At 33.5% G+C, this 15,613-nt stretch overlaps 1 protein-coding gene across 4 annotated transcripts in view; it reads right to left on the bottom strand.

Annotated features, from left to right (window-relative positions):
• The window catches only part of LOC124544002 (protein scalloped), an 84,876-nt gene that overhangs the window by 28,096 nt on the left and 41,167 nt on the right, over positions 1–15,613 (bottom strand). For all 4 annotated transcript variants that reach the window (XM_047122348.1, XM_047122349.1, XM_047122352.1 and 1 more), the window contains exon 3: positions 4,746–4,876. In XM_047122348.1, the coding sequence (XP_046978304.1) occupies positions 4,746–4,876 (131 nt within the window). The remainder of the gene's footprint in view (positions 1–4,745; positions 4,877–15,613) is intronic.

The following is a 15,613-nucleotide window of genomic DNA, read 5'->3' as shown; positions in this document are numbered from 1 at the left end:
TTTATGAGCAATTATTTTTGTTTCATTAAGTCGAAAAAAATATGCCTCGATTGATGCTCAAAGAAAAACCGAAACGATTCTGTGAATATTCCGTTTTATTGAATCTTAAATCTGTAACGGTAATTTCAGTTGTAACTTTTTGTATCAATTTTAATTAATGACAAAATCATTTCAAGTAAATTTCGTAAATTAAATTTGACGTTTAAAATTGGAACAGTAGTTAAAAGAACTTAAGCGTAACGTAGGGTGTGCGGTAAGGTAATATTAACACGGAGTAGCCTATGGTACGTGCTAAGGAATCAGTTGGTCTGGCTTGTTTTATAATCTATTTTAATAAGAAACATCTATAATTATATTTTTACAACATTTTATTTAACTTGCAATGTTTTTTTCAAATCTTGCAAATTGAATTGGAACAATCCTTTTATTCATTCATACAGATTATGATTTTTTTATGGTAAGTTTGACCTATTTGTACACCCAAGATTGGCTTTAACGCACAGCAAAATAAACTAGAATTTTGTAGATTTATATATCTTAAAATACGTGTTCTTTTTTTAAGACAAATAGGTTATTTTTAATTCGTTAAATTTAAATTAGCTTCAAAAACGCGTGCTTTTGCATCAGTCGAAAGAATACATGAAAAAAGTAAATGAAAAAATTGGGCGGCAATCGTTTAAAAAATTGGCGAATTTCACCAATAGGTACCAGATACGAGTAGTTTAATTGTTATGTAAAGGTTTTGTACGAAATGGTTTTTAAATTTATGTGACTAAGTTTATTCCAATAATATAAATTTAAAGATGATATCATTGCTGAGCGCCAATATACCTACACCTAATAAAAATTAAAACGTTCTCTTGAGCGATTCAAAGATATGGTTTCAAGATACTCAACTCAATATTTGAGGATAAATTTGTACCAACCTAACAATTCTACTAATCTTTACATACAACTTCAAACGAACTGAAACTATCTGACAATTGACAATTTCTTAGAAGATTTATTTGGATTTATTTTGTTACTAATTTCAGGTACCGGTGTTGTGTGAAAGATATGGTTTGAAATAATGTTACTTGTGAGATGACGTCTGACAGAGAAGCATGGAAGGAGAAGGCATTCTGCGCCGACCCCAAATAAAATTGGGATAAGGAGGGTCAGTGTTGCGATTGCATTGAAATTGCGCGTAAGGTATTACTTGCACATTCAGACATTATAGATAGTAGGAAGTTATCATCAGGTATCCTACTTGTCCCGATATCATTCAACACGCAACACGCTTCCGAAACGGTGGTAGTATTTGGTTATTGACGATTCAAAAACGCTTCATTGTGAAGTTTACTTGAATAAACTTGATTTGATTTGCAACTGTCGTCGAAGCGATAATTCGACTTTACTATTTAGCTATTCCCAGTGTGAAGACAACTTTCGGAAACTGCACTATCAACATAGTAGTTATTATACCAACAAGTTACAATGTTTTATTTTGATCTGTACATCATTACATAGCATAAAACAAAGTCGTTTACCGCTGGCTGTACCCTATGTATGCTTAGATCTTTAAAATCACTCATCGGTTTTCGATGCGGTTTTTTTTAATAGATGGAATGATTCGAAAGGAAGGTTTTTGGACATAATACATTGAGAATACTGCAAAGAAGTACTGATAATTTTAGAAGTATCTAACAAATTCTGTACTGTTATAATATATTGAGTCATACCGTGTACCTTACCTTACAACAAGTGGGCACATATTGTCCTTCAATACTTGAAGCATATTCCAATCGAAGTACTAGTTCTGCTTCTATCTACGATATTTACACATTTAATTCAATAACGTAACATGATTTAAAAGTGATTACAATGAGCCTATCTGAATAAATAATATTTAAATTGATTACACAAACGAACTTTAGATTAACAGATTTCATGAGATCTGTTAATAGTTCTGCTACATTATGAATGCTTTATTGTTTTATTAATAATTTATTAGTTCCAAAGTTACGGTAACAACTCGTCGATATCCAATACTATACGTCATTTTCACGAATCCATAATATTAAATGAATATCACATCACACATTTATACAAGATGTCGACCAATGACAACGCTTCATTTCAATGTTGTTTATTTGTTTTTACTCTACTAATGGTTGAAATAGGCTATAAAACACAAATAGTCCAATCAATATGCATTCAATAAAGCGTTTTAATCGAGAACGCGGATTTTTGGATATTGACCAAGATATCTTAGGAGTTTTAACCATCTTAATACGAAGTATATGTAAGTGTATTACCGAGATGGCTCCGTGGTTATACCGTGTGCATCTTAACCGATGATTGCGGGTTCAAACCCAGGAAAGCACCACTGAATATTCATGTGCTTAATTTGTGTTTATAATTCATCTCGTGCTCCGCGGTGAAGGAAACCTGTATATGTCTAATTTCATAGAAATCCTGTCACATGTATATTCCACTAATCAAAACAGTGTGGTGGAACATCTCCAAATCTTCTCCTCAAAAGGGAGAGGAGGCGTTAGCCACGCAGTGGGAAATTTACAGTCTGTTGTTGTTGTATTGAATTTCAAATAGTTAACAAAATAAATGGATGGTTCAGGGTGAAGTTATAGTCAAGGTATACAAGTATATATATAGGTCCGCTAGTTAACGTTTCTATATCTTGTATCTATCGTTCCCGCCAAAATGCACTATTGCAAAACATAGCACGTCTCGTAATAGTGTTTCGGTTTATCACACAAACCAGATGCTATTAACATATGTCTGTAAGCAAACATATTATGAAGGTTACAGTTAGCTGAAGTAATACGACTAATTTCATAATAACCCGCTAAATAGTCTAGTATACAGACAATTACAACTTTTCACTTTTATTGCAAACACTTTTGGTGTTACAATTCCTTTAGAAAGAGCGATTAATATTGCCAATACTGTATTTATTAAAAAGGAATATTTATACCTACCATATACCATAAAACCATAAACATCTTTTAAAAGTATATTAAAAATAACTACATATTTTTCTTGAAAACTGTTTTCTTTACGGTGATACGTGAAATAGTAACAGTCACAGCCTGTTAATTTCCCATTGGTGGGCTAAGGTCTACTCATTAAGGTGAGGGTTTGGAACATATTCCACCACGCTGTTCCAATGCAGGGAAATAAAATATATGATATAATCTGAGACAATTGAACATTTTCGAATTTAGGTAAAATTCAAATTTGCGCTGTAACACGAGCGCACAAATAAGTTCGAACACGAAAGCGAAGAGGTGCGTCATTGTAATTAATAGAGCCGGTTCTATTCTCAAAAGAAAATAAAAATAACGCCGGCCGACTCCTTCGAGCGGGAGGCGCTTCAGACGAAATATAGTGATTCACTTACTCGGAATATGCTCCGAGCTAATATTTGTACGTTCATGCAAACGCGAGGTTCCGCGGGATTGTTCAATTACTACTGAAAGTATTATAAGGGAAAGCAAATGTTTGATGTTATTGTTGGTAAGTATTAACTGTTTCGTTTGATAATGTCACTTTTACAACAGATTGAGATGTTTGAGAATCTGACTTACGTCTTTTGGGTAATAAATGTGACTCTCAAATGTAAGTACTTGGTGGGAGGGTGATTAGTGGTATAATGTACTTTGTGCAAGCCCGCTTGCGTAGGTACCACCCACTCATCAAATATTCTACCGCTAAACAACAGTACGCAGTATTGTTGTGTTCCGGTTTGAAGGGTGAGTGAGCCAATGTAACTACAGGTAGGTACAGGCACAATGGGCATAGCATCTTAGTTCACAAGGTTGGTGGCGCATTGACGATATAAGGAATAGTTAACATTTTTTACAGCGTCATTGTCTATGGGTGATGGTGACTACTTACCATCACGTGGCCCATATGCTCGTCCGCAAACCTATTCCATAAAAAAAGCCTCGAAAAGCACGTTAATATTGATTTGATTGATTTTTTTCAATAGTCATATAATTGGTTTCTGATTTTAAAAGAATGCACAGTAGCATAGTGTTCGTGTACAATTATAATGCCTTTTGCCTTGCCAATTATATGGGATTTGTCACTATGTTAAAAATTCAGCCCATTACAGTAATTATAAGATCAACTATCGTTTACATTGAGACTTTATTGTGTGACCACAGATAAACAAAAAGAAAATTACTAGCTGAAACTTTGTTTGTTCGATAAAGTTGTGTAAGGCTCTCTCGGGAACATCTAGTTTCATTACCAACTACCCAGTGCCTTATGTCCGTAAAGCCCGTAAAGGTATCGGTTACAGAAAGATACACATACACGAATAGAGCATAAATGCAAGTAATGTTTTTTCGTTTACTATAACAATAACAATGTAAAAAAAAAACAATAACAAAAAAATAATCACGAAACAGAATGATTACAAGAATATATTTTAATACTTGAGTAAAAATTGTATTTGATAGAAAATAACTAGCGACCCACTCCGCACGGGTGCGACAGAATTTGTTTATTTACGACATCACAGTAGAAACTTATATAGTGTCATTTATTATATACAAAAAACCTTCCTCTCGAGTCCCTCTATCTTTAAAAAAAACCGCATCAAAATCCGTTGCGTAATTTTAAAGATCTAAGCACACATAGAGAGGGAGACTGGAAAGCGACTTTGTTTTATACTATGTACAGATAAAGATAAAAAGAACAGTCAGGTATTTATTAGTGTAACAGCATATTGTTACCTTTTCATCATCGCTGGCCTCGCCGACATCGAGGTGCTTGGCGTCAGCGCCGCCCGATCCGTTGGTGTCGGGCGCGCCGGCCGCCGTGCTCCACGGAGACGCAATGGTGCCGGCTGCGAGCGCGCCGCTCGCTGCAACAACACAAACAATATGTTCAACTAAACTGCTCTGGTTCCTAAAGTTATCATTTCTTATATCTAATTTACAACTCTTATTCTAATTTTGTTGTTTCATCCTCCATTTTCAACCAAATCATCTAAAATATTTGACAATACAATTATAAAATATAGTAATCCAAAACTTGGTCGTCAGGCATATCATAGAAACATTATCCTTTAATTCCTTATAGTTCAAGCTTGCTTTATACAAAATTAAAACAAATTTGATTTAGTAGTTTGCGCGTGGTATAACAACGGACAGACAGAGTTACTTTCTCATTTATGATATTAGTATAGATAGTATATTTATACTGACGCTGTGAAAATACGAAAAATAAATAAAGATTTTTTAACGAATATAAATGAAACGCTGCCAAAACCATAAAGCCGATATCAGAAACTTTTGCTAATGTTTTGAAGACTATAAACAAGAGAGCGTTTTAAAAGAATCTGTTTTGTTTACTTCTTAAGATTCAACTAATAAAGCGTGTTTTAGAGTTCCGTATCCAACGGGAAGAAACCCTGGAAATAAGTGCAGGCCTCTGTCCGTCTAAGGTAACATCAATATCAACAATCGTTACGAGAATACGCAGTAATAACAGCAAAGAGTCCAACCCCAAGGGAAACTCTAAGTGTAAAAGTCAAATTCTTATTTGGCATACGTCAAACAAATATTATGAATTCGGAAGTGAGTTGTTTAACATTCGTTTGATAAAGCATCTTTAATATTTAACCGATCATGACGATAATTAGAATAGACATGTCTTGAGGTATAGAAAAGGACATAGAGTACTCAATAGACTCCTCCCTCTTCTCACGACGGGGACACACCCTACAGAAACTACTACTTTCATCATCATCATCATCATCATCTCAGCCGTAGGACGTCCACTGCTGAACATAGGCCTCACCCAATGATTTCCACCTTGACCGGTGAGTAGCGACCTGCATCCAGCGATACCAAGCGAACTTGACCAGATCGTCGGTCCATCTCGCTTTACTAGACAACTACTTTAATAAAAGGTAATTGTCACAACGATCAAGAGCTACGGTATTACCGAGAAACTTTTCGTTATATAAACTCAAAGATAATTAGATAATTTCTTCAGAATAGCCCCCCACTTGCTCCGGCTGACGTCATACGGTGTTTGCTTACTTATTCGGATGCGCGCCTTGTAAACTTCCAATCGTATTGTGGCTTTGCGCTAATACATTAACGTAAGCAAAAACAAGATTTACTGCTGCGTTTCATGTAATAGAATATAGCTGTGGTTATATGCAATACGCTATTAATAAAGTCCTAAGTACCTACATTGTGTAGGAATTTTCCTTCACAGTATAGGTAAAGTGTCATCATTTTCTTTTATATAAAGTAGAAAGACTGAATGGTACTTATGATCTATTGACACTAACATTATAATAAATATTAACCGTATTTTACTTATTATGATATATCATATATGACTCTAGTTACACTAGCTTACTCTATTAACCAGAAATTAATAAAATCAAAAAACCAAAATCAAAATACGTTTTATTCAACTAAATTTACAAACTATATTAATTGAGTACCAGTTCGGAATGTAGATTCTACTGAGAACTAGCAAGAAATTAAGTAGTGACTCTTTTTTCAACATTGAAAATACAAAGTATATAATATATCCTGCTTGGAAGTCAACAAGTATAAGCTTTTCATCGTCTATATAATCTTGTATAAATATATAACTATTTGGTTGTGGGTTGTACTAAGTATGGGATAGATTCTAGAAGAAAGTCATACCAAGTAAATTTAAAGTGTTTATAACTATTTAAAACATGGACTAAGATATACCTTCATACCTTGAAAATTTTCCGGTCTCATTTGAAAGTACGTCGTAAGGTTAATTCAGTTAAACAGTACCAAACACTTACGAATTACATTCAGTACACGGAATATAGTATAATTGTAGTAATGAGTTCAATAAACGATTATTATTATATTACGTTATATTTAATTTTAAATGTACAGTTTAATAAAAATCACACTCTATTTAAACAATTACAAAATTTTAAAACGAATTTTTATTTAATTTAATTTCCTTGTTATCAAATAATTTTATCGTTAAAAGTGTGTTTAAATAATTAAAAATATTGTTAATATTAGTCTTATATAATCAATATATTTCTTTATTATAAGTAGCTTGAAATAAAGTTTTGTATATATATATTATTAGTTATGGACAGATGAAGTTTAATTAAAACTTGAATAGAAATAGTCACACGTGTATGTTCCAAAAAATATATAAAGGACAAAATTCTCGAGGAAATAAAGTTTATTAAAAAAATACATATAATCCGAAAGCAATCCGAATCGAGATTTTCATAATAGATGCTTACGATAGACCTTTGTTCGTTCGGGACGCGAAAGAAGAGCGCGTAGGCATTCTCGAAATTTTCATATTTACCGTTAGAAATATGCAGGTACGAACGTTAACAATATAAATATAATATCAAAACGGAGAATTTTGTTATGAAGATCGGCTCGAGAGAGTAAAAATATGCGCCGCCCGCCTTCCACTGTGTCCCCGTGCCGGCGCTGTTACTCGATAGATACATGTACACCGTCTTATAGATCTGACGAAATATTTGTTAATCTCTTTCAACTGGTAAATATTTCATACATTTTGTTTTACATAATTACAACAAAAACAACCTCTAAATTCCCCACTGCTGGGCTAAGGTCTCCTCTCACTTCGAGAAGGAGGAACATAGTCCACCATGCTGTTCCAATGCGGGTTGATGAAAGTGAACATAATTAACTATTGTTCATTTTTTATTCTAAGTATTAAGTCTTGTTTTTTCTAAATAGTCTTAATACAGTATTAATTTTTTCAACCGAAATGTTTTTTAACTCAATCTGAGGTAAAAATACGAGCGAGTACCACCGAGTTTTCAAGCGCTGTTTATAGTTTATCTCGTGCTCGACAGTAAATGAAAACATCTTGAAGAAACCTGTCTGAATTTGTCGTATGAAAGTCTGCCAGATGTGTGTGCACAAAACGCATTAGCACGGCGTGTTGCAAAACGCAAAAAAAAACCCGAGAAGAATCTGTTGCACAGGGATTTATACAGGCTGTTACTTACAAGCTGTTCCAATACTACTATATATAACCACTAAAGAAATACCGCATTCAGTTTTACAACGAAGACAGTTTAAATACGAGAAGGAATGTTTCCAAAAACTTCTACTCAACAAGTCAAATATTCCAAGTTAATTATTATTCGCACAAACCGGGCAATTATTAATAAACGTTCACATATTAAAGCGAGGATCTTCAATTAGGACAATTCAGATTAATTCAAGGCGACAGTGGCGGTCTGGACTGACAAAGGGCTGTGAACGTGCAATAATTAAAATAATAAAGCATCGCCCCCGAGCCCTGGCCCCCTTTGTGATATGACAAGTGTCCGCAATAAGGGCCCGCTCGGCATGTGGGGGTCGGCACTGATCAACGTACGAGTACGTTTCGTTCACGAAATGAATTTGAAATATTCCAATGTCTATCAATTTGATATGAACGTGTTAAGTAACTTTGGGGTTGCCAGTTACGGTAACGTTGTACCTTTACATACCTTTGACATGTAGAAAAGAATCTACGTGGTAGGTGAATTAAAAAAAATATTTTAATTAGTTTGTTAATTAGGCAACTAATCAAATTAAATAATAGGAATGTATGCAGCTAAAATGAAGGGTGATATTTATACGGTAATGCTATAACGGAAAAAAAGATCATTTCAATAATGGGACCCCTTGCGTTATAATAATCATGGGGTGGTATCGGATGCATTCTATTTATATCTATCTATTTTACAAATTTGGAGATTTTGTATGGTGAATATCTTTCGTCTCAAGTACAGCTAGTTGCACTGGAGAAATATATTTTGTTTTAGATAGGATATTGAGATAGGTTGTGGAACTTCACGCTACGACCCGTTAGTGAAAATGTCAAAAACGTCAATCAATATGGCGAACTGTATGAATTGGGGAAATTTACATATTTAAAATTGAATATAGAACAACGAGGGGCGCTGTTAGTTATAAAACAATCCCCCTACATTAAAAGGAGTCTTTTTATATTGAAATCAACGTTTTGGAGAATATTTATTAGGTAGTAGAATGATTCGTTATGTGTTTTTTTATTAATGTTTAAATATATTATTTAATTAAAATTTCAACTTATAAGTTTTTAATCCTAAAAAAAGAAGTTCAATGCACAAATTAGCTAAATATCATCAATTTAATTAAGTACATTTCAATCAACAGGGGTTTACTACGTATGTTTAAAATATAATTAAAGTATAACAATTAGACTCGCTTGCTTGCTTGCTTGCTTGCTTAAACAAACGAAATGGCCACATCTTGGCATTGCTAACCTACATTGCTATGTTTTATCCTAACAAAATAAACATATGTACAAAGTATAATTTAAATAAAATGATTGATATATTTAAATACTAATAATACTATTCATATACGAGTTAACCTAATGAATATAATAAATAAAGAAATATTTAAATATATATTTAAATGATAATTTTAACAATGAATGGGTGTAATGACAATGATGTATACATACTCGGTAGCTCAGCATGATTGATTACAAGTAAAAACGTAAATACACTTATTATGCATTACTCATAACTCCACGACGAGGTAAATACGTAATATAGAAACAAAACATATTCTAACGTCCGTAGAATCCTTTGTAGACTTTTGTTTACAGTTATCTATAACGCAGTGTCGCCATTATACGAAACGTATTCAAAAGAGGAAAAACTAGATTTCGCCCGTAATTTAGGGTCTTAAGTTTAAAGTATGTTCTTCCTTAGGGTTTAATATTGGGGCCCGTGTTTAAAGTATGATCTTCCTTAGGGTTTAATACTGCTTCGTACTAAATTTCATCAAATTTGGGTCATTAGTTTAGCTGTGAAAGCGTAACACACAGACCGTTTTTTTACACGTAATATTAGTATAGATTTTTTATCTGAGGCTTTTAACTCAATTAACTAAAAGTGTTATTAATAGGCTTAATTTAATATAAAAAATTAATCACCTAAAATTAGAGAAAAATACACAACTGTGAAAGATTAATCTCTTATAATTAGTGTGGGATAAGTTGTTATCTTCTTTATAAATGATATCAATAAACACTTTATGACGTATTATGTCGTACTAGTTCTCGCCCGCGGCTTTCCACGTTTTAGGGGGTTGTCATGTCATATTTAAAAAGGTCCTATGTTCTACCTTAGAGGTCAAGTTTGCTTCACACCAAATTTCATCAAACTCGATTCATTGGTTTGGTCGTTAAAGAGCGAAACAGAGTTACTTTCATATTTATAGAGTAATATAAGTTATGGAAGTATAGATTGTAGTTCATCCAGTGCATGTTTGTCAAATTGAAAAAAAAGCGATGAATATATTGCGACCCTAACGAAATGAGTGGAGCGGGATTATAAATATTTTGAATTGCTGTGACAAAGGATTATGTCCATAATAAAGTCCATGATGGTTGCTTTTAAATCAACCATTAGTTAGTATTCTTATATACTAACTAGCGACCTGACCCGGCTTTGCACCGTTAAAATACTGATATTATATATACAACGAAAGATGTTACAATGTCACATTAGAAACTTCTAAAATTATCAACGTTTCTTTACTATATTGTCCATGTGTTATTTACAAACACCTTCTTCTTGAATCAAGCTATCTATTCAAAAAAACCGCATCGAAATCCGTTTAGTGATTTTAAAGATCTAATGATACATAGGGTCAGACAGCGGTAAGCGACTTTGTTTTATACTATATACGTATAAAATAAGATAAAATAATAAACTTAAATGTTTTTTTTCTCGCTCTGTAGAATTTTATAGTTTTACAGTAAAAATAAGCAATACAATTATACAGCTACTACATGTCTAAAACGTCGTATGTAACAGTAATTTATTTTTCGATTTAATGCTATGAAATTCAGTAATAAAAACCATTGAAAATATTAATCGTATATCGAGAAACTCGTGTTGTCCCTTACTGAAACAAGGCTATAGAAGTAGCACGCGATTCCTGAAACAGGAATGCATTTAATACCAACAGCGGAATAATTCCAGTAATTTAGTGGCGTTTAGACCGTATCGCGTGTACCTTGCCGAGGTAATAGAAGAAAGCTTTTTTCACAGCTCCCTATTTCGTTATTACACAAGTATACCTATTTCGTATACCGTATAAAACGTTCAGTACTTGTAAAACATTTCTTTTTTTAAACTAAAACTTCATCAAATTGTATAAAACTCTATGTATCCTTAGATCTTTAAAATAACGTAAACGATTTTGATGCGTTTTTTTTAGATAGAGTGATTCGAGAGGAAGGTTTTTGTATATAATGCATGAATAATATAGTAAAGAAACACTGATAATTTTAGAGTATCTATTGTGATGTCGTAAATTTAGTATCAGTATTGCACCCGTGCGCAGACAGAGAGGGTCACTAAGTAAATTAATAAACCATCGTTAACATGTTTAAGTAATTTTTTAAAATTTTGCTTGCATATTGTATTTATAAAATCGTAAATAATTTTACTATAAAAACATTCAATTAAATCCATATCTTTTATTGGTAAACAACCCATTACGGAGGCTAATGAGGTACCACTTGTAGTACGTAAGGATTTTTTTTCGATAATTGTAAACAGTTTTGTAATCACTATTTTTTTAAACGACAATTATCAAGAGCTTATCGAAAGTATAACCTTGATGTTACGTACGCTATTAAAAATACAGGGTTTTAATATGTTAACATGTACTATTTAAAAGTATATGGATAGTATGACTCGTAGCAAACATCACTTTGTGTGGATTCCCCGTAGCATCAGCGGATTCGTGTCCATCGGCAAATTGGCGAAGTGAGCAAATGAAATAAAGTGAGAGGGAAAATAGAGAAATAATTTCCGTATCGGTTGTGCCGGGGGAGGGTGTGGGCGGCCACCTGTGCGCCGCTGTGCCGCCGGCGAGGGTTGCGCGCCAAAGTATGTTAATTAATTTTCGGTTGACCGTACACCGCTCCGTGCGGTTTGCGTACATTTTGATATAACAAAGGGCCGGTTAGCGTTCTCAATAACTCCACTTTTTAATGAGCGACATACTGATTTTTGGTTTGTACACGATATTGTGTAATTATGTAAAATTACTTTCGTTATTAATGTAATATATGAGCCGGTCAGTAATATTATTACCAATAATATTTATATACAAATAAAACAAAAAGACTCAACTGTATTTATATTGAAATCGAAGAGTAGGACATTCACGTTAACGGTCTTTAAGGAAAATTAATTACGTTTAATTAGTACAATGTAAACCTAATGTAAATATAGAGCAAAGACACGTGACTCGAATCACGGCCCTCGCTCCATTCATTATTCAATAGCTTTAACCCGCCTCAGTTGATTTGATAGTACGAGGCATCCCGATTTTAATACACGACGCGAACACATTGAGAGTGTATGCGAAAATCGATATTGACAGAGGACGTGTTGTGTTTATTGGAAGACGCGCGTGCGGCTGGATTTACAAAGATGTTTATCTGCCGGAGTGAATGTTTACTAACGGCATAAGACGTGCGGTCGTGCGGTGGTGAGGCGACGGAGCCACGTGGCGCATCCAGCACGCACGTACTCGCTAGCGACTCCACCACAGAATGCAGCAACGTGCCTCGCTGTACATCGCTACTGGAAGCGCCACTATACGTCAGCGGACACTGTCTAATCTCACAAATACATTTCGTAACTTAAAACGTTAAGTTCACGTTACATATTTGTGATGTGTAACCACGAATAATCGTTATCCAACAGCATCAGCAATTAATCTTTGTAATGGTCTTTTAGACGCATGAAATCTAATGAACCATTTCGGAAATATGATCGGCCACATTCGGCTTCGTTTTGAATCAGCGAGTGTTGACAATATATTTTCCTTCCAATACGAAGTAACCGCGAGAGATAATCATGGGAGCGCACCACTGAGTCACATGTAGACCACTGCCAACTAAACGCAATGCCAAGAATAGAGTCGTATCTGTTCGACTTCGCTACACAAATAACAACTTTATCCGAATTGATTTAAAGATCATATTGTAACAATCGTAACTATACATAGATTTTAATGAATCATCGGTCGATTTGCCAGCTGCAAACGAATACTCAGATTGCAGTGTTCTCGGCAAATATCACGGATCATCTTACAGAATGTAACATGCATAATAAAAACAATACCATGCCTTCCTCATGGAGATTTTTTTAAGTTATTGTATGAAATGTAAAAGACTTATTACAATTAATGTAACATTCGGTTGATTGTCGATTTCATTTGTAATTCGAATAAAAAAAGGCTTGGAAATTCGCCAAATGGTCTGTAATCTGTAACCAAGCATTAATAGTATCAAACAAATTTGTGCTCAGAGTATATAAAAACTCACATATACACAAATGAGTAAATTGCTATTTATACGCAGTTGCTTGTTTATAATATAGTTTAGTCATTCGAGGAAAAATAAAAAAAAAAAACATCATCTTAATTTGATCGTATAATAATATACGAGAACATTTCGAGCAAAGAAATAATTTATAACGAAACAAGACTGCATTAATATATCGAGTTTTTAACAAGACACACACCTGTCCACTGTTGATACTATGACGTGAATAATTTGCAGAGCATGCAGTGTGATCGATATCGTGTGCCGTTAATAAACACTCGTACAACTGGTACATGGATAATTAAAAACAATGGATAAAGATGTAAACAAAACAGGACGGGCCGTAAGCTTAATATATATATATCGATGAGTTAGGCATATACTCGTTATCAGACATGATAATATTCGTAATATCTCTTCTGTCGATATTCCATCAAACATGACTTTTCGGCCGTCATATATTCTGCGTCACACTGACGTCGCCAGCATGTACGATAAAAAAGATACTAATTAAACTTTTTGACGCTTACTTTGACATATATTAAGTGTATATGTGTTATAAAGGTAATTAAGGTGTTCTGAAAATGTTACAATACTGGCTCAAAAAGTTTCTTCTACAGCCAGTATTGGGACTTTTCAAAAGCTCTCCTTTTTGAGTAAATTTGGAACTTATTCCACTATGACGCTCCGATGGTACTAAAAATATTGTTACAGACGTTTATTTTGTAACAGTAAAGTTCTTCAGCGACTAAACAGCTGTGGATACACTCGCTGTGGTAGTGTTAAATTTGACAATCAATCAGTAAGCTTAATGATTCTTTATTTAATATCACAGAACAGATACACTAGATACACTCGCTGTGGTAGTGTTAAATTTGACAATCAATCAGTAAGCGTAATGCTTCTGTATTTAATACATGAACTTGATTTGATTTGATACATTATAGACACAAATTAAACACCTACAAATACAGTGAGGCTTGTCTTGTCGGCGTTTCGTTCGAGCCCGAAATAATCCTTTTGTTGATATGGAAACTGTTGAAACTTCTGAATTTCTAGACTTTCTAGATTTCGCAATCGATAAATATATTATTGTATTTTTAAGACATCGAAATTTAAATTAAAAAATATGAATAATGATCTCCGTTATACTATCGAGCTGCGAAGACGATATTAAACTGGAAGCAATATCTAATATAGATGGTGTGGTAACAAAAGATACTTATGAAATTAAGGCGATAAATCAACGCGGTCGGAGCGGGCCCGGCTATGAATGAGCGCAGGAACAACGGCATATATGTAAATAATGTCGTATGCCGACGCCCGCCGGCCGCTCGCCTGAATGTAAAGTAATATTCTGTTGGACATAATATACGCTAAGTGATAGATGTAATCATTATAGCACCCGCTTATAATGTTCTGTCTTTTGAACGTATTTTTGGTAAATTAACTTATGTTTAGTGCCCAAGCTTATTACATATTAATGGATGACTTAGATTAATGAGAGCTAGGTCATCCAATGGTCTGAATTTGACCCTAATTCATTATCATATGATACATAACAATTCTTATTAATATATTATGGTTAAGTACATTTAAAATTTCGAGTTATTTAAAATTTAATATTATAGGAAAGCTTGGTTCAACTTGGCGTATTATACTCAGAACGGTAATAAAAAGAAACAAGAAAATTTCAAAAAAGTCTTTATAGACTTTTTGGTTAAACTTAAAATCGATACAGGTTTTAACTTTAACCAAACTGTGTTATATAAACGAATGTGTTATATAACTTAATAAAATGTATTTATAACACATTATGTATAAATTTCAGGTGTCTAGACTTTTTGTAGATAAACTCTCCGCAATATTCCGTAGGCGCAATATGTTTACGTACTTATATAAATAAGTCCAAATATCAAATTGTGTACTATTTTTAGTAAGAGATTAGTTTAAATTAATTACAATAGATTAAACAATGTTTGCAAAACGGACATGCAGATTTTATGGCGTAAGCTAGAGGCGTCGGTGCGCGACGCTGGCGTCGTAACTAAAGATAACAGCCGAAGATAGGTAGAGCTCACAGGCAATACTTGCTAGTTTGCTCGAGAAACAGATAAAGTAGATTAACATATGAAAACAGATAAAAAATTCACGATACATTAACTATTTTTTTTTTAATAATGATTGAGATAAACAAAGG

The sequence above is a fragment of the Vanessa cardui genome, chromosome 4, assembly GCF_905220365.1.
Source record: "Vanessa cardui chromosome 4, ilVanCard2.1, whole genome shotgun sequence".
In the NCBI taxonomy this organism is placed as follows: domain Eukaryota; kingdom Metazoa; phylum Arthropoda; class Insecta; order Lepidoptera; family Nymphalidae; genus Vanessa; species Vanessa cardui.
This window is presented reverse-complemented; position numbering and strand designations above follow the sequence as displayed.